The sequence below is a fragment of the Aythya fuligula genome, chromosome 1 (genome assembly GCF_009819795.1).
Source record: "Aythya fuligula isolate bAytFul2 chromosome 1, bAytFul2.pri, whole genome shotgun sequence".
Taxonomy (NCBI): domain Eukaryota; kingdom Metazoa; phylum Chordata; class Aves; order Anseriformes; family Anatidae; genus Aythya; species Aythya fuligula.
In genome coordinates, this window is record NC_045559.1 from 84867089 (window position 1) to 84894042 (window position 26954).

A 26954-nucleotide genomic window follows, 5' to 3' on the forward strand; every position below is an offset into this window, starting at 1 on the left:
ATTGTCACCTCTGCCACGGGCATAACCCAGAACTGAGACTGGATTGAGAGCAGCTCTGCTAAGGACCTCAGCTGTTGGTTGATGAGAAGCTCAGCATGAGCCAGCAACGTGCACTTGCAGCCCAGAAAGCCAGGCTTATGCTCAGCTGCACGAAAAGCAGGATGGCCAGCAGGGCGAGGGAAGTGATGTTCCCCTTTTTATTCTGCTCTCGTGAGACCCCACCTGTGTTCAGCTCTGGGGCCCCAAGCACACAAAGGATACAGAGCTGTTGGAGCAAGTCCAGAGGAGAGCCACAAGGGTGATCAAAGGGCTGAAGCTGTGGATGCCCCACCTCTGGAGGTGCTCAAGGCCAGGCTGGATGGGGCTTTGGGCAGCCTGGGCTGATGGGAGGTGTCCCTGCCCGTGGCAGGGGGGTGGAACTGGGTGGGCTTCAAGGTCCCTTCCAACCCAAACCATTCTAGCATTTACGACTCTACATTTACCCAGCAGCTGCTGACACACTTCCATCAGCTCAGTCTATTCACAAATTTGCTATCACTTATAGAAATGCTTCCCCCTCAAAACCTTTAAGCAACCTTACCTACTGAAGCTTCACTTCTCTTCAGCCCCCACCCTCCTCTGCACTGAGGTACGTTCCTCTCAAGGGTTATGGCCAGAGCAACTACAAAGCAATCAGGCTTTGCATTGTGGAGCATGCTATTGAATAAATTAAGGCTGCACTGCTTTCTTTTTTTCTGCCTTTTGAATACAAAAAAACATGTTTATTATTTTCTTTTAAGATACTTTCCCACCTCAGCTTTTCTCTCTCTGTCTTAACGCCAAGTGTTGCTCACAGCGCTCAAATTGAAATGAACTTCACCAAATCTGCTGTTTGATGGCAGCCTGAGAAGAGCTTACAGAAGACAATGCTTGGATGTCCAGCTCCAACTTCCCTCCCCTCAAGGAAGTTCAATTATGTTTATCCCAGCGTGAATTAGCCACGATGCACACATTTCTTGAGTCTGCCTTCTCTGCATGCATTACGGTTTAATTCGCACAAAGGCCATTTTTAATGGAGCTCTGCATTAAGCTAGGTAAAGATAAAAGTGTCAGCAATCAAGGATGCCCCAGGATGAGTTAGCCATGCAGTACTGAAAACACTTTTTTTTTTTTTTTTTTTTTAAAGAAGCCAGAGTCAATCTGAATACAGTCACAGGACACTGTGCCTGCAAATCCGTTTCGTTATGTTGGTATTTTCACAATTTTACAATCAATTAGAGCTAAACCTTGGTTTTGATTGAAACTGCCAGCAATGTACAGAGACTACACAACTATGTCCATGCAGAGTCTAGCCAGAAGCCTTTATTTATTTAAACTGATTAATTCTACTTATTCAAAGTTTAGGCAGGGAATGACATTAATAAAAAGATCAACTTTAAGTCACGCTTGGCACCCTAGAAGTGAATTAAAAAGACAAATTTTGGAAGTTAAAAGGTTTCTAAGTGTTGATCCTCAAAACAAGCAAAAATCTCCCTCCTGATCAATTCATTTCCCCCTATGAAGTCCTTGCAGAAAAGCTTGGGAATGAAGCTTTTAGTGGGCAGAGTGACCTTCAGAACATCAATTGTTACTAAAAGGGGAAAAAAAAGCAGAAAGTGGTTTCTGTAATTCTAAGCAAGCACATCTCACTCTCAATGCATCGCCTGAGAGTTGATGGGAAGCATTTTCTCTGCTAAAATCTCACTGATAAGACAGCTGCAGATTTCCACAGCCACTTTCCAACAGGTTTAAGGTACAATTTCCTGAACAACGCACTCAAATCTTACATTTAGACCTAGAAGACACTAATAAACAAATAATGCAAGGCACTAATAAACAAAACCTCCTGTACGATTACGTACTTTTAACTACTGCTGAAAACCAAGGGAAAGATTCGATACAATTTCTTAGTGCCAAATGCTTAGATTTCTTTCCCCTCCATCTAGCGAGGCCAGGAGGTTTCATACTATTTCATCTCCTTTACTAGAAAATTCTAGTCATATCCAACTCCTCTTTATCCTCAGGTAATAGCTGTCGTCTCGAGTGTAACACTGCTTTTTTTTCCAGGCATGGATATATGGAAATACAAGAGAACACCACAAACCATTCTTCCCCATCAAACTCCATTTCAAGGAGTTGGTTAACAAGGATTAAATTCTAAATCCTGCAAAAGAAAGTCTTTGGGTGAAAAAACTGACTAACGTCAGCTTTAAGGAAAATAAAGAAAATAAGCTGTCAAAGAACACCCTGGCCAACCTTTGCTACGTGAAAGTCAACAGTGCTGAACATCACCACCTTAGCTCTAAGCACCAGTACGGACACATGGTCAAACAAGTTTTTATATGACACCAAGCCCTTGCCTTTGGTCACTCAGGCATCAGGCCTCAAACAAGATCTGTATTGTAGGATGAAGGCTGGATTTTGCAACAGCATTCTTAATTACATTCTCACCTAAGTGATGGGATACAGGGCAGTGGTATGAAAGTGTGTTACCATCATCAGAACTCACCAGGCCAGGATCTAGCAGTGTTGCTCTAGAAATTTTATCACCTCACCATGACAAATCCCAGGCCACAGCACATGAACTCCAAATCCTCACTACCCTTCACCAGCCAAGATCCAGCTCACAAACGTTAATCCAATGTCGCAGGAGTGTAATTTTAAGATTCAAAAGCAAAGGACGCTCCCTGCATTCTTAAGCAGTGATTTCACCTCCCGTCAAAGCAGTAAGTCAAACCTGAATTAATTACATGTGCAAAGAAATACGATAACATCTCCTAACAAGGTTTTAATGGACGTGCATCCATTTCGTAATGAAGTCTGTACTGTCCTTAACAGCATACAAACATTATTGGGGGAAAAAAGAAACCCAGTGGCACCACCACCAAAGCACACTGGACAATACAACATTCAGAAACATGGTTTCAAAACATACAGACTTCACCAAGAAACTATTCGGGAACTGCTCTGTGCAACTGCATGAATACATTTCAGTATTATGGGTACACAAAGAAGGTAGATCGATGTTGTCATAACAGTTTTGTGAACTCTACCAGGAATTATGCTAAGGATGTTACATCTGTTTTTCTTCCTGACAAAACCTGAGACAAAAAGAGGACAACTACTATAAAGATGACACCTAGAAGCCACAAAACAGAAGAAACTAGAGGTACAAATTATGAAAATGCAACTCAGCCAATGAATTAACCTGAATTTATATCTAATGCTGCAAATGATCATTGCCTTGTTTTATCATCTAACTTTGAGGCTTGACTCCACTGGTAGCTTCACCACACATACACACACAAAAAAAGAAATCATTAAAGTTTCACAGCTTATAAATCTGATAACATAAATATTTTAAAACTGGGATCTTCCTCAGACTCATTGGGGGTATGCAACCCCCTAAAAACACCCCAGATCTCTTTTGGAGGAAAACTCAAAAGTTGCAGGTTTAGCTAGGAGGCTCTATCAGACATGGCATTCGCACTTGTGAAGGGAAACTTGTTTCCTATCAGCCCTCACCCCCCAAATATAATTTAAATTATGCTATTTTTTTACTAACAATTTCAGGACCAAGTTTTGCTGATATGCTAGGAGAAAAAAAAAAACAACCTGCAGGCAATGACTTACATCACAAGAAATATTTAAAAAAAAAAAAAGAAAGAACCTATCAGCCTACTATTTGATTCACTAATTCAAGCAAATCATTTGCCATAAACTGTCCCTATTAACTTCCTATCTTTCTTGTATTCATGTCTGAGCTTTACAAACTCAGCTGCCAAGGACAGAGTCCCTTGCCTTTGTATGTGGTTAGGTATGCCAGGCTTTTGGGAGCCCCTATATACCACATCCCACTGCAGCAGTCTCTTGCAAACTCCAAGTCTAGTTTTATAATCTCCAACTAATAAAATTAAGAACTGCTTTTCACAAGATAATGGGTTTGAACTGCCAGGAGCGATTCTGAACCTTCCTGAGCACAGAGAAGGAAAGCACAGATTTCGGAACTATGATGGGAAAAGATGCCATCAAGGTTTTAAATTTGTGTGCCACGTAACCTCAGCTGCTGTCTCAAGTCGCACCAGGGAAGGTTTGGGTTGGACATTAGGAAGAACTGAATCAGGGAGAAGGTGATCAGGCATTGGAACAGGCTGCCCAGGGAACAGGTAGAGACTCCATCTGTGGAGGCATTTGAGAGATGTGTGGATGTGGCACTAAGGGACATGGCTCAGAGATGGGGTTCAGTAGGTCAGACTGATGGTTGGAGACTTGAGGACCTCACAGGTCTTTTCCAGCCTAGGTGATTCTGTGATCACAGCAAATGGCATCAATCATGATCTGCACAATGTGTCCCTGTTACCTAGGACTGTCTTTATAAGACAACTTCCAAACCTAAAGTCTTCTGACATTCCACTAGAAGTCTACCACTTCTTGTAGACTGCAGGATCGCTGCCTATCTTGATGTGAAGTAATTAATTTTGTTTGCAAAACCTACCTGCCCTCAAGTATTAGAGGAGAAATAAAGCCACAACAGTCTGCTTTCACTAAAATCCTACCTTCTTTTTGGCATTCCATAAACCGAAAACGAGTGGCCACACGTATTACAGGGCTTACTACTTTCAATGAAAAACTGCTGCTGCACACAGAAAGGCTGAAAGGCCTGGCTGAAATCAGGTCATTCTCACCCAAACTTCTCGCTTAAAATATAGAGCTTCACATAAGGCAACATGAATGCAGACCATGAATGCAGAAATTCAAGAACTACATCTTGAGCCTGCCTTCTTCATCACATTCATCATCTAAACCTCCTTTAAAAACAGCAAAGTATCACTAAATTAAAGGAACACCTACATGTGCATATTTATATACAAACAAATGTATTCAGAAGTACTTCAGATGAATATTACCACTAAAAAACTGTTTACAGTTGCAGCTGCAGACAAAATAGAGTGCACTATTCATTGAAGGTGACACTTGGCTAGAATACTGAAGGTTTAGTTTTCTGTCACAGCTTAAGTCAAATTATTCTTTCTTACACAGAACTAAGTCTTCCTTTGCTGCCTCCAGCTATAACCCAGCCCTCATTCTGTGCTGACACCTATTTATTTAGTGAGGTGAATAACTCCAATAAAAAGTGAAGATCTGGGGTATTTCAGAGGGAGGGCACTGGGGAGAAGTCCCCAAATTAAATCATTTATGCTGCCAGCCTAGAGCATGTGCAAAGCAGACAGAAGGAAGCATGGCCAAGGATATGGCAGAGTGAGCCTTCCCCAGGTGGTGGCAAAAAGAGATGAAAATGACTGGGTTCCAACATGCAGCCACCAGAACATTTTAACCGTGGACATCATGCTCAAGATTTACACTGTTACTTGAACGTGTACCAGCAGAAGTACATCTGTTATTTTTGAGACTTCTCAGAATTGATCCTCATCATCAAGTGGTAAGGCTTTCATTTTCTTAAAATGAAAAAAAAAAAAAAAAAAAGGCGCTTTTCACAAAAATATCAAATCTAAGTTGTGATTACACTAGAGTTCGGTGGGCTTAACCTAGCTTCAGACTGGATGGAAGCACGAATCCTCCTTTGTACCCTGGATTCGAGAGACCTTGAATACCACGCTTCTCAGCAAGAGAGATGCTGCTGCTTATTGTCAGAGTTCCAGGAATTCAGAAAAATACGAGTAAAGATATACATGAAGGTATTAGCCTCAGAAAAGTTTTAGTTTCTCAAGGTACATCAAACAGGTGCATATTCTGTGGACGGAACCAATAAAGAAGCAGAAACTAAATAATTACAAGATACTAGATCAGCTTTAATTCCTATAGTCTGTTTGGAAGAACTTCCTAAAGCATCCTACATGAATGGGACACGTAAGTAGCACCTTAAAGGGAGGGGCAGATAGGAATGAAACTCCCATCATCCCTTAATCCTGTCAGACAGATACTTGCTCCCGTCCCAAGCACATGGTTCTGTCTTCTCTCATGCCAGCTCTGGCATTGCAGCACCTTTCTGTGCACCAATTAACACACTAAAAGCAGGAAGATATCCTTCTTTTTCTTTTGCTAGGTTTGCTTTTCAACAGTGTAATTGACTGAATCTGCTAGTAGAAAAGTCTGACAAGCAACAGAGCCAGAAGAAGTGAGGGGATGCCACGGCAGGGAAGAGATGAGCAAAAAAGCTCCCTTTCATGGCTGAACGATATTAAATCATCTGTATTTGGTTAAGCTGTAAGTTAACCGTGCACTGTTGAAGACTTTTTACATGATGGTGATCTTTCTTATTTATTCTGAGCTATTTGTGATGATACAAATTTAGCAGGTGATGCACATTTAACAGCTCACTGCCACTATGAGATGTGATGCTCCCCTGCTCCTCTGGGAAGCATCAAACTCGTGAGGCCAGAAGAAAATAAACAGGTAAAGCATCTTTTTGACCTAGTGAACTGAAGCCTCAGTCAATGGCCAAACCTGGCAGAAGAGAACGGGGTTAGAAATGGGCCTCTTGGCAGCAGCAGGCTGTGCCTCTCCAGAGCCGTGGCGGCTCCGGTTGCTCCTCAGCCTCCAGATACGTCACAAACCCCAAATTACACAGACACAGCCCCGAGCTCAGCAGAAACCCCCTTGCGCTGCGCCCTACCCTCCGCCCTGCCACACGCGGGGCTTTGAACACCTCATCCCAGAGATGAACGAGGGGCTCAGCAGAGAGAAAATGAGAAAAATGAAGAGTGAAAAAAAAAAAAAAAAAGGAAAAAACACGTTAAAAAAAAAAAAAAAAAAAAAAAAAAAAAAAAAAAAACACCACAGAGACCGCAAGAAGCGAGGCGGGAGCCGGCCGGGAGCCTGAGGCGAAGCAGGGGCCGGGACCAGGCGCTCGGCCGGCTGAAGGGGGGCGACCCCCGAGCCTCGGGGGAGGGCTCTGCCGACGGCGGGGCCCCCGGAGGACGGGTCGGGGCCGCGGCGAGGCCCGCCCGGGGCCGGCACTGACCTCCTGCGGCTGCCAGCTCTCCCTCCTCGCCGGGCGGCGCCTCCGCCGGCCGCGTCAGAGCGCTGCGCCCCCGACGCGCTAAGATGGCGCCCGGCCCCTCCACAACATGGCGCCCGGCGCGGGCGAGACGAGCCAATGGGAAGCGAGGAGCGCGCCGGCTCCTCCGGCAGCCAGCCAATGGGCTGAGAGAGAGCGAGCGGGCAGCGGCAGCGATTGGCAGGCGTGAGGGAGGAGGCGGGGCGCGGCGGCGCGGTTGCTAGGCAGACTAAGATGGCCGCGCTGGACAGGGTCAAGGTGCTGGTGCTGGGCGACTCCGGTGAGTGCGCCCACCCCCGCGGCGCCCCCCCCCCCGCCGGCCACCGCGGCGCATGCGCAGTGAGCCGCTGCGCCCCCCCGTCCTCCCCTCACCGGGACCGTTAGGGCCGTTAGAGGCGTTACCGGCGGCCGTTGGGCGCCGGTGCCTCACAGGGCCCGTTTTTTGATTTTTTTTGGTGCTGTTTCAGGTGTGGGGAAGTCGTCGCTCGTGCACCTGCTGTGCCACAACCAGGTGCTGGGAAACCCGTCGTGGACGGTGGGCTGCTCGGTGGACGTCCGAGTAGGTGCCGGGCTGGGCCCCTCGTTGTGTAAAAGTTTAAAAGGGTGAAGGAGGAGAAGGGCCGTGGCCGCCCGTATTACCTTGTTTTATGTGGAGGGTACAGAGCAAGACCTCTTGTGCTTCCTGCTCCTTGCAGGGGAATGAGGTTCTTCATCAGGTAGCACTTGGCCCTATGCACAGTCCTTGTGGCATACCAATAAACACTTCCATCCTTTATCATTTGCTGCACGCTCCTTGGGATGCTGTGCCGTGGGTTAGGAGCTGTCCTCTGTTATTGTCTATGTGTTTCACCTCAAAGAATTGCAAAACATGTTTCCAAAACCTAGAGGAAGAAACACGGCAATCCATTTGGCTGTGAAGCAAACCAATTTTTTTTTTTTTCTTGGTTAATTCAGTTGAGATGGCAGTGGGAATGTGGGGAGGGAATTGGTGCAGTCAGTTGGAATCCAGTGTGTCCATACGCTTAGTCCTGCAGTACTGCCGTGCAGGTTTTAACAAGCACAAGAAGTCATGCCCTTGTCTTTACATCTGCTTTAGCAACATGTTTTTTCCAAGTACACCATGCAGTGTAAGGTTTGTTAATATTTGGGTGGAAAGAATATTCCCTGCTGACTCACCCAACTCCATCTCATGGGAGAAGGAACTATGACAGCCATTGGCCACCACTTGACTCAATCCATCCAGTCCCTTCCCACTCGAAAGATTTGCAATCCCGTCCATACTAAAACTTCCAAATTTCTATCCATGCATCCCTTCCTTTGAGATACCAAGTTAAAGGTCTGGTGGTTCATCTGTATCACTACAGTAGCGAATAAGAGATTATAATTATAATGCAGTATTTCACCTGACCGTGAAAGCGTTGTATGGATTAACTTCTACAAGCTGATGCTGTGCCTATATATAATGTGAATTTTCCACTAGATCCATGACTACAAAGAAGGGACTCCGGAAGAGAAGACGTACTATATTGAGCTGTGGGATGTTGGAGGTTCAGTGGGTAGTGCCACTAGTGTCAAAAGCACGCGAGCAGTATTTTATAACTCACTGAATGGTAAGTTTGCTTGGTGTAAATCTTTTTTCTGTGTCATTTTCTGTTAAGAGCTCTCTCTTGGTTCCAGAGCAGGAGTCCTCTAAGTCTGGCTGAGGGCTATCCTGTTCTTCTTCCTGATTTATACAAGATTTATACATTTATACAAGAAAGAAACTGATGTCATTCTTAGACAGAATTTATGGATTCAGTTTTAAACTGCAAAGCCTGTACAAATTAGGCAAGCCTGTACAAATGAGCTTCGTCAACCTTTCCCTTCAGACTTGTGCAGCTGGTGCAGCAGGGAGTCTTTGAAGTTGGGGTGGCGTCCTTTCCAGTCATGCTTGCAGACATAAAAGGCTGCATTCGCCTTTCCAGGTCTGATAGAAATGCAGAAATATCACCGATAATTTCTTGCCTGTTCAGTTCCAAAACCTATAGCTGAGAAACATTATTTGAATTTATGGCATGGTATGAACTTGAATTTATGATAGGAACCTTGATAGCTGTATCCTGACAAATTTGAACTGTTCTCCCATAAGATTGCAATATTCTGATGGCCATCTTGCCCTCTGCTCATCCAATTTGCCAAGTTATATTTTAGTACTTGAATCTCACAACTTGCTGATGATGGAAAGTAATATTTTATTCCATTGAAAGGATGGCATCCCTTCCTTTGAGGTACTGAGTTAAAGGGCTGGTGGTTCATCTGTACCATCAGTAAGGAGTTAAGCCATACAATAAGCATTTTTGCTCTGTGCTTAAGTAGCTATTTCTTCCTCTTTCCAAGGACTGTGTGTAGGTATCTCTTATGTTGTTAACCAGACCTCTCTAAATAAGATTTGAGTTGAGTTGTGCTCCCAAAGTAAGCCTTGTTGGTACGTGAAAAAGGTGGATTTCTTTTTGACACCAAATTCACAGTGTGCCAGCCTGCGCGGGTCAGACTTGGAAATATCCTAGAACAGCACATTAGGAGATGAAATTTCAAAGTTATGTATCTGAGCTGTAATTGATGAAGTTATTAAAACAGAGTTATTTATCTCCACTGCCCAAAAGATAGTATTAGCCAGCTCGCATATGAAAACCATTGGCTTCGGTAGTTAGCCTTGGCTCTGGTTTCTTTCATTAGATAAATTCTTTCATTAGAGCTTGTCTCACAAATTGCCAGTTTGACCTGATGTAAGGAGAGAAGATGAATGCATTCCCTCTGCCTGACTGCACGTCCTTTCTAGGCTTGCGGTGATCTGAAAAACCTGACATCAAAGGATGGTTCATGTTGGTCGTGGCAATGCCTGCGCAGACTGTCAGGGAGACCTGGTTGTTTCGAGGACAGATTGAGTTTGCTCTTCATTTGGTCACAGATCTTTAGCTTCAGTGTCCCTGCGTCTGCTGCGTGGATTGTGATAGTCTAGGACAATGGAAATGCAGCAAGGCTGCGGCTCGCAGACCTTTATGTGGGAGGAACGCATCCTTGAGTGGTCATTGGTCCTGTCCACTCTTTTTTGATGTTGGCAGTCTTTTCTGCTGGTGCAACTGTGTAAGGTTTCAGTGAAGCAGATAAGGGAACTGCCCTATCAAAAACACAGCTGGGGTAGACTGTCAGGAGGAGGGGCCTGTTTCTCACAGATCATGCAGCAGTTCCTCTCAGGCTGTTGCCATAGGCCAGGTTACGTTGTGTCATGCTTTTTCTCCCTGTGCTGGGGGTGGGCAGGTGGTTTAGCTGCCTTTTTATGCTCTTATTGAGATAAATGCTTCGAAGTAGGAATATGGTTGTGACGTGCCAGGAACTCTCCGAGCAGTGAGTCTCCGCACAGCAATGTGGGGTGGAAATGTGGTTTGTTTTTAGTGCGTACAGTGGGTGGTATCTTTGGGTGTTGAGATTCAATGAAAGAATTAAAATTCAATTAAAAATAATAAAAGAAACATTAAATTAACGTGTTTTCTACATCTGTGGGGTGTGAAGTGTGTTGAGAACAAACCCTGATGAAGATAAAAGGTATAACGCCATTTTGTCCTTGAATTAATGATAGTTTAAAGTCTGGAGGAAGTGGGAACATTCCACAGGTTGCAGAAGGTGCGAATAAATAGAAGATATTTACTAGCAGGAGCTGGTAATTGAGTTAGGAACTGCGGTTATCAGAAGTGGGTGTCTGTTAATAGTACAGCTAGGAGATTTGTTTGGCAGTTTTCATATTGCAGAATTTACATTTTGAAGGATCATAGCAATGAAAAATGGTAGCTGTAATGCATAGCATCATCTTAATTCATGCATAACTCCTAGCCATTTGGTGGGCTGGGAAAGTTTGTCTTTTCCCCCTTTGGGTACCTCCCCATCACTTGGTACTTGGCATCAGTTTTTGAAAATGCAGGAAAGCAACGGTGCTCTGTAAACCCCTCAAAAAGAAAAAAAAAAAAAAAAAAAAAAAAAAAAAAAAAAAAAAAAGAAACAGCCTTTAGACTTCTTAGATGGTGTGACAAAGGAAAAAAAAAGTTATGTTTACTAATTACGCAAAACGGAGAAAGGCTGAATTCTCTGCTGCACTGATAGAGTTTGGGTATCCTTAGAACTCCGATGAAGCAGAATCAGGGAATGACTGCAAACCTCTTATGGGTTAAACCTCAGATGGCTGTTCTTTTCCTCCTTTCATGAGATTTTTCTCATAGCTCTTATCCAATTCATGATAAGCAGCTTTAAAAAAACAGTTGCATCCTGATATTGTCAGCTTTACTCATTTACTTTACCGATTATACTTCCCTTTCTTGATTCTCAGATATCTGGGAACCTGCAGATGTCATTTTCCGAAGATAAGAAAAAAAATATGTATCATTAAATAACATCTTGCTACCTACTCTTTCACTTCAGGGATAATTTTAGTGCATGACTTAACCAACAAGAAATCATCCCAGAATTTGTATCGCTGGTCTTTGGAAGCACTCAACAGAGACGTTGCTCCAACGGGAGTTCTTGTGACAAACGGGTGAGTGAAAAACATACGTGCATGATTAAGACACAGTAATTCCAGACTATTATGGAAGCTTTTGTTCATCCCTAAAGCTACATGAAAACTACACAATGTTAGGTGTGGCTGAACTTTTAATAAAGAAATTTTAAAAAATGGGGTAGTATCAAAAAAAAATAGCTGTTCTTTTCATTTCACACTGCTGATGAGGCCATTCTGGTGGTAGCTTCCCAAACATTAGATCTTGCTTTAAGGAAAAAGATGTTTACTCGGTCTTTCTCTTTTCTTTGCTCTGCATAAAGAGCACTTTAACAATTAGCTTTCCAACATCTTGTCAAGTATGCCCTCTTGTTATCTCTGTCCTCCTGTTACACACATAATCAAGGAGATTTTCAGATCATTGATAAACCACGTGCATGAGCAGGAATGCAAGGGCAGCTTTCTGGGGAAGAATCAATTATTTATTTGCCTGTGCTGGTGCACAAGTGCTTCTATAGAAACATGGGAGAAGGGAAAGACGGGGTTTGCATTATGTAAACTGAAAATTTCTCCAGTTTTTCCACAGAAAGATTTTTCACAATTTTTTTAATTATCAAAAGCTTCACTTCTGTCAGGGACAGATCCTCAGGCCCTTAGCAAACACTTGATCAAGTTGTTATTACTTGTAAAATTGCTTTCTATAAAGTTTGGTTTCGGTAAAAATTAAAGGCATCCTAAGGGCAGTGGTTGGAACTTGGACTTGTAATGACATTTAATTAAAACCCTATCAATTTTACATAGGCTATCTGATCATTATTCATCTGAATCAAAGCTTGCTGGTATACATCTTGTAGTGGCTACCTTTACTTAAATACAGAATCACAGAATCATTAAGGTTGGAAAAGCCCTCCAAGATCATCTGGTCCAACCATCCCCCTACCACCAATGTCACCCACTAACCCACGTCCCCAAGCACCACGTCCAACCTTTCCTTGAACATCCCCAGGGACGGTGACTCCACCACCTCCCTGGGCAACCCGTCCCAGTGCCTGACTTCTGCTGATTTCTGCTGATTTCTGCTCTTTCTGAGCAGAAATGTCTCCTCATTTCCAACCTGAACCTCCCCTGGTGCTACTTGAGGCCATTCCCCCTAGTCTTATCACTAGTTATCTGTGAGAAGAGGCCGACCCACAGCCCCCCACACCTTCCTTTCAGGCAGTTGCAGAGAGCAATGAGGTCTCCCCTGAGGCTCCTCTTCTCCAGACTGAACAACCCCAGCTCCCTCAGCTGCTCCTTGTGGCACTTGTGTTCCAGGCCCTTCACCAGCTTTGTAGCCCTTCTCTGGAAGAAGTTAGTAATGCGACACCTCAGAAGTGTTATTGCAGCCAGCTTTAATTTATGAAACCCTTTCCATCTGCCATTTATTTCATTGCTCTATGTTAAAAACTCTCTATATTAAGGAACTTTGGTTGGTCAGACAGAATTGCCAGCTCCCTGCTCTGTCTTTGATGGCCAAGTACATGTATGCTTGGTACAGTACTGGAATTCCTGTTTCTGTCCTGCTTGTGTAAATTACCTAGCATTTTTTCCGACCTGCAGTTCTATGCAGAGAAGAAATCCAATCATGTGTTTTTTTCTCTTTTCTTTCAGTTTCTGTGTAGAGAGTTGGATGTAGAACCCCTACCTTAATTTACAGATAGAGCATGTTCTCACTTAAATAAATAATGTTCTGTAAATTACACTTACTTGAAAGGGTTGGGGAATCTGATGTTGCCTCTGTGCCCACTTAGATGACCATCACTCCATTCGGGATTGTATTTATTTCCTTCAACAGCGACTATGACCGTGAACAGTTTGCTGATAACCAGATTCCACTGCTGGTAATAGGAACTAAGCTGGATCAGATCCCAGAAACTAAGCGTAATGAAGTTTTGACCAGAACAGCTTTCCTGGCTGAGGATTTCAATGCTGAAGAGATAAATTTGGTTAGTATCCTTGTCGCCAATGTTGTTTTTCTTTTAAATGGGAGTGATTCTGATTTTTTGTTAAGTAGAGATGTTGTTACAAAAATTGGGCTTCTAGAGGATTTCTCAGTAGTGCTGGAGTCATGCACATTTTGATCGTATGTCTCAACTACGTGATGAAATGATAGCCTTTCTTTCACTACAGGGAGGTGGAGGGGGTTAGATAAGGTCACCGAAGCTTGGAATTGATGGCCGGGGTTTAAATTTTCCCTTTTCTTGGTTTTGACCCAAAGTATTTTTGAATGAAACATCAAGACCCTATTACTTATTTCTGTATATGTATATATACACCGCGTGTATGTATGTGTGGTGTGGGTTAACCCCGTTAGGCAGCTAAGTTGTTCGCTCACTCCCACCCAGCGGGATGAATGGGGAGAATCAGAAGGATTAAAGTGAGGAAACTCGTGGGTTGAAGTAAAGACAGTTTAACAGGTTAAGCAAAAGCTGTGCATGCAAACTAAGGAATTCAATCATTACTTCCCCTCAGCAGGCAGATGGTCAGCCACTTCAAGGAAAGCAGGACTTTATCATGCATCATGGTTACTTGGGAAGACAAATACCACATCTCCTAACATCTCTGCTTTCCTTCTCCTTTCCCAAAGCTTTTATGGCAGAGCATGACCTCCTGTGGGGTGGGGTATCCCTTTGGCCAGCTGGGGTCAGCTGTCCCAGCTGTGTCTCCTCCCAGCTTCTTGCCCACCTCCAGCCTGCTTGTGGGTGGGGCAATGTGAGGAATGGAAAGGCTGCGTGCTGTGTGAGCACTGTTCAGCAAAAGTCACAACACTGGTGTGTTACCAACACTGGTTTGGTCTCAAATTCAAAACATAGCACTGATTTCTGTGTGATTGGTTTGTTGGTTCTAGGATTGCACCAATCCTCGTTACTTGGCGGCGGGTTCTTCCAACGCTGTCAAGCTAAGCAGATTTTTTGATAAGGTAAGTCAGGTCAATAAAATAGGTTTTATTGTTCTGTGTATTGAACACTGTCTGTGATTTCAGCCCGGAACAATATTGCTGAAGTAGCAATGTGGGGAGTTACAGGCCTATGGTGAGCTCTGTTGCTCCTGGTTAAAGCAAACTTCAGGAAAGTAGAAACTTTGCACATTCCTCTCCTGCACAAGAGAGCGTCAAGGCCTACTGTGAAAATAACAGGAGTGCTCTAAGGCACTTTGTGTTCCCTGTGGAGCAGATCAGTTCCTGTTACAGATCATTCTTTAAAAAGAGGAAATATGGCCTGGATTTTATTTGGAGGAGGGTGCAGACTGTACAAAGTGGTACAGGTTGCTTTTTGATTCTTAGATTGGTGGTACTGGCTCCATAGGTGCCCTTCGATACAGACAGTGTGTGCATCATTCTCGGAGACCAAGTAAGGCCGGAATCTGAAGTTATGTGTGCCTGCTAAGATCATTCTCTCACTGTTTTTCCCAGGTTATAGAGAAGAGATACTTCTTACGAGATGGCAATCAGGTGTGTAATTTTTTTCATGCTTTTTTGTTTTGTTTTTTCCCTGTGTCATATGAACTGCTGATGGAGGCTGTTTTTAAAACATGGGCTTCATGTGACTTAAAGGCAAATCTATGCTGGTTGCTGGGATTTTAAATCTGTGAGAGCACAGCTGCTTTGGATAGGAAGAAAAATGCCTGACTTCTGTCAGCTGAAATATGTCTGTAATGTGATCAGCAGTGCAATAAGTAAGTATCCTAAACTAGTAGAGGTAGAATGGGCAAATAAGATCTCTTTCAGATCTCTCAGCTTCAGGCTGCCTGTTTACATGTTTAGGCCAGAGATGCTGTCTTGAAGGTCAATGAAAAAGCATTTTTGCACAGCTAGAACTAGCATTTTGTATTTTGTACAGCTAGCTATTATAGAACGTATGGAACCACAGGAAAAACAGCAGTATGATACCAGCGTGTAATTCATTCCTAAGCAGTTAAATGAACTGTGTTCAGGGCAGTTGGTGAAGAACAAGAGAAGTGACTCTCATGACTTGGGCAGGTCACTTCAACTTTTTGTTGCCCCAGTTTTCCCATGTGTTGCCTTCCGTAAAGGGAATAGTGAGGTTCCACTCATCATATCTGTGAGGTGCTTGCAAATTAGAGTGAATAGCACCTGTGAAATACAATCAAATGTATCACGAAGTGTAGCTGTGCTGAAAGCCCCTTAGGGCCAGTGGAAAAAAATTTGGAATTACAAACTGCTTACTTTCTATGAGGGTGTTCTTACGTGTTTTAGTAATAAATTTGCTTTTTCCTCTTTGAGTTCTGCAAGATTGCTTTTTTTTCCTCCCCTTTCCTCTCCTCCTCTCATCCTAGAGAAAGGCAGTCTCCGTTTCATGGGGATAATAGCTTAATGCAGAAATCTGCTTGTGCGCTGGTTGTCTTTGATGCATGACGTAAGATTTTTGTTTTCTTATTTGATCACTTTTAGTGGCTAGCCAGGGATTAACTTTATATTCTTCGTGGCCTCATGCCAAAGATTACAGCCTGCTGATTGCTACTTTCCTCTGCCTCTCTGACAATAGCTCCAAAGCTTAAAACAAATCTTGGGCAGAGGGCAGTCATATTTAAAGAGACAAAATCCAAACTGGACTGGAGGTTTCAGTGTAACCTTATGATGCTATTATTAGAAGTGATTTATTTAATGTAGATCTTATGATTCTGCTTCTGGGTTTTCTACAATAGGTTTCTTCAATCACTTGTGTTCTCGGGTACTTTTGTACCCGAGACCTCAGGACAAAAAGAATGATAAGTTTCAAATTGCTGATAGCAGTGGCCTCAATCAGATCTCATATAAATAATTATTACTCTTAATTACTGATTTTAATACAAAAAATGCTAAAGCAACTAAGTTTTTAGCTCTGGTGTCTTGCTGTTTTTGAGTTATAATGATTTAATTTTTGAATTCTCAGAGCAATTTAGATGAGTTGAACCTGTGTGCAAAATTGCCTGGCTTCTCTTAGAGTTGATTGCTTTTCAGGCTTGAACAAAATAATTCTTGGATGAATACCTTGTATATATGTTCGTGTTTTAGGTCTGAAAGTCCTAACTAAAATTAAGTTGTGTGTCTGTAGTGGGCTTTTATTTTGAGTAAGCTCGTTAGCTTCCTCAGTTTACCAGTGAGGTGTGTAACCTACACAACCTGCTTTGTATTGTGAATTACATTCTCTTCCCGTATCATCCATACATGCCCATATTCTGGCGTGATCTGTATGCTTGGCCAACCCCTTCCATTTTAATTTACTATATCTCCTATCAGAATATGGATGTGCTTACTGAGGCTGCTGGTTCTGCTTATGTGCAGTTAGACATAAAAGTTATTCTGGACTGTTATCACCGTTTTGTGATGCCACCAATAGGACAGCCATCTAATACAGTATTAGACCCCAATGTATCTCTTTCTTACAGGGGATTCATGGGTGCACTGAATTGCAAATCTGTTTGAAATACCATTAAGCCAGAGAAGCTTCTGATGGTTTTGAGTAGATTTTTTTTTTGTAAGCGCTCATTGTCACAGTGTAAGCAGTACGTACAGATAGGCTGCGAAAACAGTGCAGAGTGCTAATCCTCTGCATTGTTGCAGCCATTTCTATTCTGATGGCTTTCTCAAAGCCTTCATCGTTTGATAACACTGCTTTCAACTACCAGGGAAGTACTGCTGTCTCAGGTTAGACAGCATTAAGCATCAACAGTTGTTTAATGGAACGTAGTAATATTTTACAGTTTCAAAAATCAGTGGAGATTCGATTCTTCTACATGTTTGAATCTGGGGGAAAATACGGACTTTGGAATCTCTAATTAACTGGTTTAAGAGTTTCCCAAGAAATCAAGGCTTTCATTTTAAATCTTCCCAAAAGAGCCTTACGGACAAAAAGATCCATGCTCCAGTCTTGGTTAATTGATGGTGCTCCACTAGCAGTAAGCTAGCGTTTTAGTCATGATTCTGGAGACAGCATGGAAGGCATTGTCGCAGTTGACTTGGTAACAGGCGCATGAATATGGTCTAGAGGGAGCTCCTGCTGGTTCTGATGATGTATCTCTTCTGTCTCTAGATTCCTGGCTTCTCGGAAAGAAAGAGGTTTGGAGGAGGAACGCTGAAGAGCCTTCATTACGACTGAACATTGAAGGAGAAGTGGAAGATGACTTCTCTGAGTTTCTGACCACATTCCCATTCCCACTGGATGCTTAAAGACAGTAATTCTTATGTCAGGCAGAATAAAATGAAATCATGCTTTGGCTGGGTAGACTGCTGAAGCTACTCTTGCTGGAAAAGACTTGAAGACTTTTCAGAAATCTAATTTGAAACCTAGAGTCTTTCTTAGGATTGCAGGCCGTCTGGAGATATGGGAACATTTGGGGAAAGTGTGCAATAAATTCAGTGCCTCCCACACTGCTGTGGGAAACTATCATGCATAGCACATATATTTGACATATATTTCTCTCTATTTTGGAAGCTTATGGACAATCTTTGCATTGAATTTCATTCATCTTACCTCTAACAGAAAGATGACACCGAATGGGCTTCTTATTTGCAGTAAAGTGAACAAAACAAATGAGCAAAATGTAAGAATGGGTAAGGAATGGTCTGGAAAATAATAGAATGTCATTATTAAATGAATGGTGTTGTCTCACCTGAAACACACTCTTCAGCCCTATATAACAGAAGGGATAAAAGCAATTGGTGAGAGATGAAAAAGGATTTGAAGTCTAAAAAAATCACAAGGGGAAAACAAGTGGTATTAATTCTGCTGCTTAAATTCAAATTGTTTACTTTGGAGAGGAAGAAGTGAATCGGGTACTCCTGTTTTTCTGTTCAAACTTGAGTGTCTTGTTGTTCTTAAGTTAAAAGGCAATACACTGAAAAGTGCTGGAAAAAGTGTGGTCTTATACAGTGCTTATGTGGAACATATGCGACGTGGTCTTGCTGAGCCTGAACACTCAGTAGGTTCAGAAAACATGAAATATAAGAACATCCAGTGCTGAATTAGAATGGATAGAAATTTAAAAGGGATACAAAGCCCTGTAAAAAGTAGAAACTTGAGTACGATTAGAAAGCAAGTTCTTTGATAAGATGTTTCCTTTTCACATTAGTGCTAAGGACACAGGACAGTCCACTTGGGGTGGTCTCATCTGCTGTGGAAGCTGCTTCCGAAATAGCCCGAGCTCCCCAGAATTACATGGAGTGGTGAAAGCCTGATTCATGGCAGTTTCTTCTTTCCTTTCCCCTCCTTTCTCACAGTCACTGCTAATGGTTAAGCCTCTGGCAAAGGCTAACTAGGAGCTGGAGTTAGATATAATTACAGATTAATAATAAATGGGAGTAGGAGAAAGTAAAATGCTGGTGTGAAAATGACAGCGAGCTGAGTTCCGCAGTCTCCAGATTACATCTGCCTGCAGCTCTTCCCTGGCAGCTGCTTGGAAAGAAATGGAAAGCTGCCGATTGCCACTAATCAGGACAAAAGTGACAGCTAGGTGCACCAGTCAAACTTACTAAAAATATGGATCTTTTACTTCTCCTTAGGCCATTTCCAGAAAGGTCTCAGAACATTTGCAAATGTGAGTGCATTAAGTTTATAGATGCCTGTATGAAATAGGTTATTAGTTTACGCTTACTATATGGCCAAGGAAAATAAGGTATCAGAATATTCTCAGCAGAAAACTCATGTCTGAGCTATGCAGCTCATGACAGCACGAGTGTCTGTCTCTGCTGCTTTGACAATGGAAGCTGGAATTATTTTCTCAAGGTCAGATTCTGTCTTGTGGAGCTCTGGAGTCCCTCCTGTTACCAAGGAGCTGTAGAATACGTCAAGGAAGCTAGGCCTGTTTTCTCCTTCACCCCGTGGCTTTACGAGAATTGAAAGCGTTGCAGAGTGAGGAAAGCTGTTCAGTTTACAATGCTGCATGAAGCAACGGTTGCGCAGGGCTTTGATATGAAAGCAGCAGCTTTCCAAAGCAGCTTTTCCTCTTCACTTAATAAAAAAGGAGCATTGCTTAGCATGCTGTAGGGTGAGCTCTGGTTGCAGCTTACCTGTGTTTGAGCGTTTCACTCCTGAGCCTCCACAAAGAAACAAAGCCAGAGTGTGAGAAACCTTGTGATGGTCAGTTCACAAACAGGACAGGGTGCGCAGGTCCTGCGTGTCAGTGGGACTGAAGGTTATGACAATCAGGATGTAGGGACAAATGAGAAATAAATACTCTTGTGGTAGAAGGAAGAGAAGGTGAAGGACCAGCAGTGAGGAAAAATATGCAGCATGTGGGCAAGCAGTAGGTTAGCAGGCTGACGGCGTTTTCTTGAGGCTGTGGCTGCTGCTGGAGCTGAGCTACATTTATCTGGGCTCACTCATCCAGCTGTGGGCCATAAAACTCAGCCTGGCCTGAAAATGTCTGAACACCAGTTGAAAATTGTCACCTGAAAGAGCTGTGTTCATCTTCCTCCCAAATACTCATTGTCCAGGCCAGGTGATCTCCATCCACTGTTGAACTGACTTGCTGCATGGTGTGACGAGTGACTTCATGGTCAGTCCCGCTGTCTCCTCTGCAAAGTGAAGCCTGCTTCCCCGGAGGCATGGCTCTGATGCATCTGTTTATCAAAATGTAGTGCTTTCAAGACATTGAGAATTAAAGAATCTACCTTTTTTATTTCAGTCTGGATGTTTCACTTAAAGAAAATGAGAACCAAAGTTGTTCCAAGCTGTTTGTGTTGTCAAAACGTTTATTCAGATATCACCACCCTTAACTCTGCCAGGCCATAAATAACTCTAAACTTCAATACAGTTAATTTTAATGCACTGAAATCCTTTAGAAATCTGTCACTGGGATATAATTCTAAAGGGCAAAGGCTACATTTCTGTGCTGTTCTCTGTCAGTGGCCCTGAAAAATGAGTGCAGACCCATGTGATCGTGATTACAGTGTTTTAGCATCTGTGGTCCCAGATTAGAATGGATTACTTTGTAAAATACTTATGCATTTTCTTTTCCCCCAAGTATTTTACCTACTTTTCTTCTTGTAGCATTTCACTGGGGCCAAGCTATGGATATTAGCATATTCAAGCTATGTTTAAATATAATCCCCGAATTTCATGGTTTTCCTGTGCTTGGGGTTAGGATAATTGCAGCATCCCTGTTTTGTGGTTTTTGCATTTACGTGGCTGGCACACGCCTTAGCTCTCATTAAACATCTCCATACTGTTTTGGTTTGGAGTGGTAGCCTCTTCTTTTCTGGGAAGAGAATAATAAATTAGACAAACCACGGGAATTGGCAGAGTCCCTTACAGGCACCAGTAGCCTGCAGAGTAGGTGGGGTGTGTGGTCAGGTGCATCTTTCTCTTGGTTTTAATCAGAGGTGATCGATCCAAACTAATAAAGGAGTTGGGTTGCTACAATCATGCATATTATTTTCCTTTTAGGACAACGCGATGTGTGATAGAATCACGGATGTCGACACAGTTACATTTACTTCTAAAGGAAGTGCTTGGTCCACTGCTCCCTCTCTCTGTTATTTTCTCAGCAGAAATATTGCCCAGGTGCTGTGTACCTAATGCTCAGCCAGTCTAAGGCGTCAGGGAAGAAGGCTCATGCATGTATTTTTGAGGTATGTTAGACTTGGATGCAGACACAGGTGAAAAGTATTTGAGATGAGCAGAGAGCCTCCCTTCTCCCCAGAGGGCTTGCAGAGCTTTCTGGTGGATTTATGTCCAGGTGAGTGACTTAGGGCACAAATATGTCCCAATTATGGAAAACCCCTCAAGCTGCACTCTTGATTTCCAAACAGAAATACAGGAAAACCATATCTTCAGTAACCTTAAACTCCTCAGTGTATGTTTTTGGGTTAATAGCAACAGGATTGCCTGCTCCTTGCAGCAATCTGCAGCAAAGGTGCCACTGGCTTTAAGCAATTTGAACTTACCCAGTAATGGGGTTTGGGGGGCAACCTTAATACCAGTTTTCGTTATTGATATAACAATAATATTTGCAGAGGCAGCTGCAACATGCTTAATTTATCACAAACGAGATACAAACTACGGTGTCGGAGCCTGCAGTCAGTAGATTTTTTCAGTTTGGTGCGGTGAAGTCAGCGTTGAATCATCGCTTCTCAGTTGATAAGGAGGTGACAGGCTTTGCTGAGAGAAGGGCTGCTTCTGCTTTTCAGCAAAGAGAGCTTAATCCTTCTATTTCCTTTTCTTTTGTTAGCCAGCTCTTCCCATTAGAAGTCATGTTCCTGTCTCGCTTTCCTTAAGAGGATGCCAGTTTCTTTGATTCTTTTATAGGGCTGAGCTTGTCTGTGGCTTAGCGCGCTAGTTTTCTTTGACAAAAAGCTATTATCATTATTGATGAACCTGTCACTGGCTGGCAAGTTACCAGAAAGTGCTCAGAGGTAAAGCTTTCCTTAGGGTGTGCTTTGCTGCAGCACTGAGCATTAAGTCCTCAGACAGACACCGGTTTGGGAAAAAATAAATAAATAAATAAATAAATGGGGTAGATGTTGGGTGGAAGAGGAGAAAGGAGGACAACATCAGTCCCGATCCTCTCAAATTTCAATCATTCAATCAACTGCGAAGTTCTCCTAAAGTAGTGGGAGCCCAACACAGCCAAAATGCTGGCTTTACAAACTGAAGTATTGTTCTTGGTGTTACACATTGCACTGCCGTGGGTTTATTCTAGGATCTGATCAACAAATGGGGAAAATGAAGCATGGGATCCCTTTGTGGCTCTTTAGGCACAGAACCTGTGCCTAAACAGTTCTCGAAACTAGATCCGTAGCTGCAGATGTAGTTTCTTACCATTAAGTACAGATTTGTTTTCTTTTCCCTGCCTCGACGTTATATCATTGAGATATAGCTCGTTGTGTCCCTTGGGCTTATCAATGCGCAGAAACTCTGCTTCAATACCTACTGAAATTGCACAGGCAAATTCCCTCGCAGCATGGATTTTTTCTCCAGATGTCAAACACACGTCAAATTCATAAATAAAAATGCAAGCTCTTTCCTGACTAGATCAACCGAAGGAAAGTCAGTGCTGTGTGAACAATCCAAGCCAAGGAGCAGTCATTTCTTTCAGACTAGGAGAAGGAGCATGAAGTGAAACGGTGTGTGATTAACCCATGCACCGCTACGTCCCCTCGGCCTGAAAGTTAACATTTACAAAGTGGAAATGGACTGCTGGCTTTGGGTTAAAGATTTATTAAAGGACAAGGAGGCCTACTCACTCTGAAGGCGAGGACTAAGTTCAGAGTTTTTTATGTTGCGGTCTGATGCCATCCTCTCTTCATCAGGCTTGCTCTGCTGCAGTTTACGTGGGCTTGAGGGGCTGTCCTACCCCTGAGGAAGAAAAGGTCAGATCACAAAATTCAGTGACTGTCCAAAACGAGCACCCTCCTTGGCTGTTCAGGGGGAAGGACAGAAGAGGCCAAGGTGACTGAATTTCCCCTCGGCTCCTGGAAGTGGTCCTACTAGCCTGAAGGCAGAAGCATGACAACAAGGTGAGCAGGTGGCTTCTCCAGCCTCTCTCCATGCAGCATCTGTTTTTGGGTGACAACGAGCGGGTGTTCTCTGCCGCAGACGACTTTTATGACCTTTCCTGCACAAATAAATGATAATAATTAACCTGTCTGGCATCTGCTGCTGAATGGTCCCAGAAAAAAATAATAAAAAATGACAAGGACATATTTCATAACAGCCCAAAAAAAAAAAAAAAAAAAAAAAAAAGTATGTTATTAAAAAGGGCCTTTTTGCCACAAAGCTGTTGGCAGTGATTAAAAAAAAAAAAAAAAAAAAAAAAAAAGGGTAAATATTATTGCTTTATTGTCCTATATTATGATGAAAGGTGCCAAGAAAGGATTAAATCCCCTGGTACTAGGCAGTATACTAGCACATGAACAAAGGCAGCTGCTCTAGAGAACTTCTGTAGGATTTGGCAATGTGTAAAGGGTTAACAAATATCAGAAAAAAATGTATGTTAGGGAAGATGAGATCACAGACACAGGAATGAATGGATAGATTAATAAATGTATACATTAATTAATGCATTTTGGCTGGATAAGGGTGGGCAGGAGAAGAGATGGGTCCTTTTGGAAGTAAGATAATGTCACCGTGAGAAGCAATAGGTGATTGCAACAGGTTCACGGCCACGTCCGAAAGGACCTGCCTCTCTGCTGCCTCTTACATACATTGCACACGCTTGCCAAATCTGGCAGTTTACCAGAGGAAAATCTCCAGGCATTTCCAAACATTTGGGATGACGTCTGCTGTGGCTCTGACTGTTGTGTGACATCCAGTTGAAGCTGTCACGCTGGATTTCTGGGATTTCTGGCAGGGCTTTTTGCCTGCACCGGTGACAAAACCCATCCTTGCTGCCTTGTGCTGCTGCATTGGCGTTTGCCCAGCAGGCTCTGCTCATGCCAGTGCCCTTCTCCAAGCCTTGTGAGCAGATTCGGGTCTACACACACAGGACAGAACAGCTTTACTTTGGGGGTTGGGCATCCACTTGTTTAAGGTACATGCCATGAATCTAGTTATTTGAGTCCCGTTTGTCTATTCGGTGAAATATAAGCTGCCTCGCCTTCTATTTAAGAGGCTTTTTCCATTCTCCCCATCTTCCATTCACGTCGCAATGCTGAATGCCAGCTGCCGTTTTCAAGCTGTTACCTTTCCAAGCAAGCCCCTTGGTGCTTCCTCTCATTCTGCTTCTCTGACGGAGATGAGCTCCTTGCAGGTCTTTGCAAAGCTACCCCACGGTGCCTATGAGTACATCAAGTACATCACGAGGCTGCCGATACTGGTGACATGCTTCTTCACATATCTCTCTCAGGTCTTGCCATAAATTTTGGCTGGAATCTCTTTGGAGTAGAGGCTACGTGGAACCATGCATGGGCAGAAGTCATAAACCCAGAAAAGTAGCTGAGAAGACACTGTACACTTTTGAAGCTTATTCTTCCACCCGTTATTTGTTGTGTTTATGAATCATGTTTATGTGATAGCAGTTCATTGTGACTATGAATCATATTTATGATTCATATAGCAAAAAGGGTAGTTGCTCTAACGTAAATGAAGTACCTCTATACTTAATATTTCATAAGATCTATATTTAAGAGCCACTGCAGCTAACTAAGGGGGTTGGCTAAAGCTGAATCCCAGAATCACTGAGGTTGGAAGGGATGCCCTGAGATCCTCCAGTCCAACCCCCCTGCTCAGGAAGGGTCAATTGGAGCAGGTTGCCCAGAACCAGGTCCAGTTGGGTTTTGACTGTCTTCACAGCTGGAGAATACACAACCTCTCCATGCAACATATCACAGTGTTTGACCACTACTTAACATTCACATTTAAGGGCAAAAAGGAAGGTCCAGAGACCTACAGGCCAGTCAGTCCCACCTCCATCCCTGAGGTGGTGGGGGAACGGTGAATCCTGGAAACCATTTCCAGACACGTGAAGGACAAGAAGATGATGGGAGTAGTCAGCATGGATTTATGATTTCTCTCTTAAATGGGATGGGCTAAGTCAGGAACACCCCAGAAGTGTTCAGAATCCTTCTTTTCTGCATTTCATATAATTTGAAGGTCAATAAATCACAAAGGCCAACAGCATCAGTTCAACAGCATCTCATTATATTATGTTTTTCCCTGAATGACATGGAAAAGCAAGGTTAGACAACCTAATTAGCTTTGAAAACTTTACATAGCGTGTTGTAAAGTGATCATAGCATGTCCTTCCCTACTTTAGAGAAGAAAACAAGAGCAAGCAGGAAGTAGATCTACCCACAGTTCAAAACGAAGCCCTTTATTTTTGCCTGTTCCACGAGGACAAGAGAGCAGGACCTGTAAAGAGGTGTGAGCAAAGAGAAATGTAGGTTCTCAGACAGGACTGTAAGCTAAAATTACTGCTGCATGGCTCGGGGGGGGGGGGGGGGGGGGGGGGGGGATAAGGGAATCTTGAAGCCCCTGAAACTCTGCAACTTTGTTTTCCACAGCTGTAGTCAAATGGGTAATTCTTCACTGTCAGGAGCGTGAGAAGAACTCTACTCTGACATATTGTCTGGTAGGAGAGGAGTCTCCAGGGTGGGTGGCAGGTGCCGGGTGCTTTATTTCTCTGGTGATGATGAATCACTACTCAGGGTGAGCTAAGTTATTTCCAGCTCTCCTTGAGTTGGAGAATTCTGTAGTGCTGGCAAGATTTTTTTGTGGCAAAGCTGGAAGAGGCCAGGGTATGGAGAGAGCCTTTGTGGGCTTGTGGTGAGATGGCAAGCAGTAACAGAGACCTAAAGAAGGCTTACAATTTGGAGATTGCTATGGTATATTCTTCTAGAGCCTAACACAAGGGAGTCAGGGGTCTATGGTTCAGGCTTTCAGGCACTGCCGTAATAAAATGACCAACATTCCTAGGCGAACTTGTCACCACTGTACTCACGTTATAATATGCTTAAATTTTGATCTGTTTTAGAGTAAACATCAAATAATACTGTACAGCCAGGTTAGCTGTTCTGTTCCTGGTGACTATGGGATGCAAACACTAGCTTCATGAAATCAGAAGAGCTGAGCTCAGCCCCTGATCTGTCCCCGAGCAAGGAGAGTTGGAGACAGTGGATCAAGCTGGATCCCAAATAGGCAGAAAGTCCCAAAAAAGTTTAAAAGAGGATGGGACACTTCCTGTCTTTGGTCATCTCTCCACAATGCTCCCACCAGCTGAAACATGGGAAGATCAAGCTGCATAGGAGAAAAGCTTTTTGACCATCAACTAGTGGAACAAGCTGCCCAGTGAGGCTGTGCAGTCTCCATCCTTGAAGTCTTCAAGACAAGACTGGATAAAGTCCTGGGCAGGCTCAGTGGCCCTGGTGTATTATTCAGGGTGCTGTAAGGATGCTTTTGGAGAAGACAAACTGCCAGGATCTGACCTTCTTGCAACCAGAGCCCTTGATGTCTGCCATGGCAGGAGGTAACCAGTGACTGCTCTGGGCTTCCAGGGTGCTCCGGGAGAGGGGGAGACATCAACTGCAGGGTCACATCTGAATTTCAGTGTAAGCCTTAGTGCTGGACACAAAAAGGAAGAAGATATGGCTACTTTTTATTTTATTTTTTTTAAGAGAGAAGAGAATTCAAAGTAAAAAAAAAAAAATCAATCATTTTTGTTTCTGCAACTTCTGGAAATGCAGCCCTGTTGCCATTAGTATTCTGGTGCTACCTGCATGCTTCTGCTTCTTTCTCAGCAACAGCTTTCCTGAAATATTAATGTTTCAGAGTTTTGCAACTTCTCTTCCCCAGCTCCAGTGTCGGGAATACAGAATCCTCCCGTTTCGCCCCAAACTGCTGTGTAATGTTGCCGCACACTGTTTTGCAAGTATCACTGTCTTCACCAGCACAGGGATGTGATCCTCTCTATCCCCTA

At 43.2% G+C, this 26954-nt stretch overlaps 2 protein-coding genes across 2 annotated transcripts in view; one reads left to right on the forward strand and one right to left on the reverse strand.

Annotated features, from left to right (window-relative positions):
* GTF2E1 (general transcription factor IIE subunit 1) overlaps window positions 1-7065 on the reverse strand; it is a 45240-nt gene extending 38175 nt beyond the window's left edge. The window contains exon 1 of the mRNA XM_032207931.1: window positions 7001-7065. The gene's annotated coding sequence lies outside the window, so the exon portion shown is untranslated. The remainder of the gene's footprint in view (window positions 1-7000) is intronic.
* A 199-nt stretch (window positions 7066-7264) lies between these two features.
* RABL3 (RAB, member of RAS oncogene family like 3) lies at window positions 7265-20224 on the forward strand. The gene is made up of 8 exons (XM_032203926.1): window positions 7265-7316; window positions 7504-7595; window positions 8517-8646; window positions 11486-11600; window positions 13396-13546; window positions 14449-14520; window positions 15013-15051; window positions 17633-20224. The coding sequence occupies exons 1-8, from the start codon at window positions 7271-7273 to the stop codon at window positions 17696-17698; spliced, it is 711 nt and encodes a 236-aa protein (XP_032059817.1). The 5' UTR covers window positions 7265-7270; the 3' UTR covers window positions 17699-20224.
* Window positions 20225-26954: the final 6730 nt, after the last annotated feature.

Bases quoted from the DNA above. Each gene is read 5' to 3' on its own strand.
- RABL3 (XM_032203926.1), top strand. From the start codon at position 7,271: ATGGCCGCGCTGGACAGGGTCAAGGTGCTGGTGCTGGGCGACTCCG. The intron at 7,317-7,503 runs GTGAGTGCGCCC...GTGCTGTTTCAG, and splicing joins GCTGGTGCTGGGCGACTCCG to GTGTGGGGAAGTCGTCGCTC. The intron at 11,601-13,395 runs GTGAGTGAAAAA...TTCCTTCAACAG, and splicing joins GGAGTTCTTGTGACAAACGG to CGACTATGACCGTGAACAGT.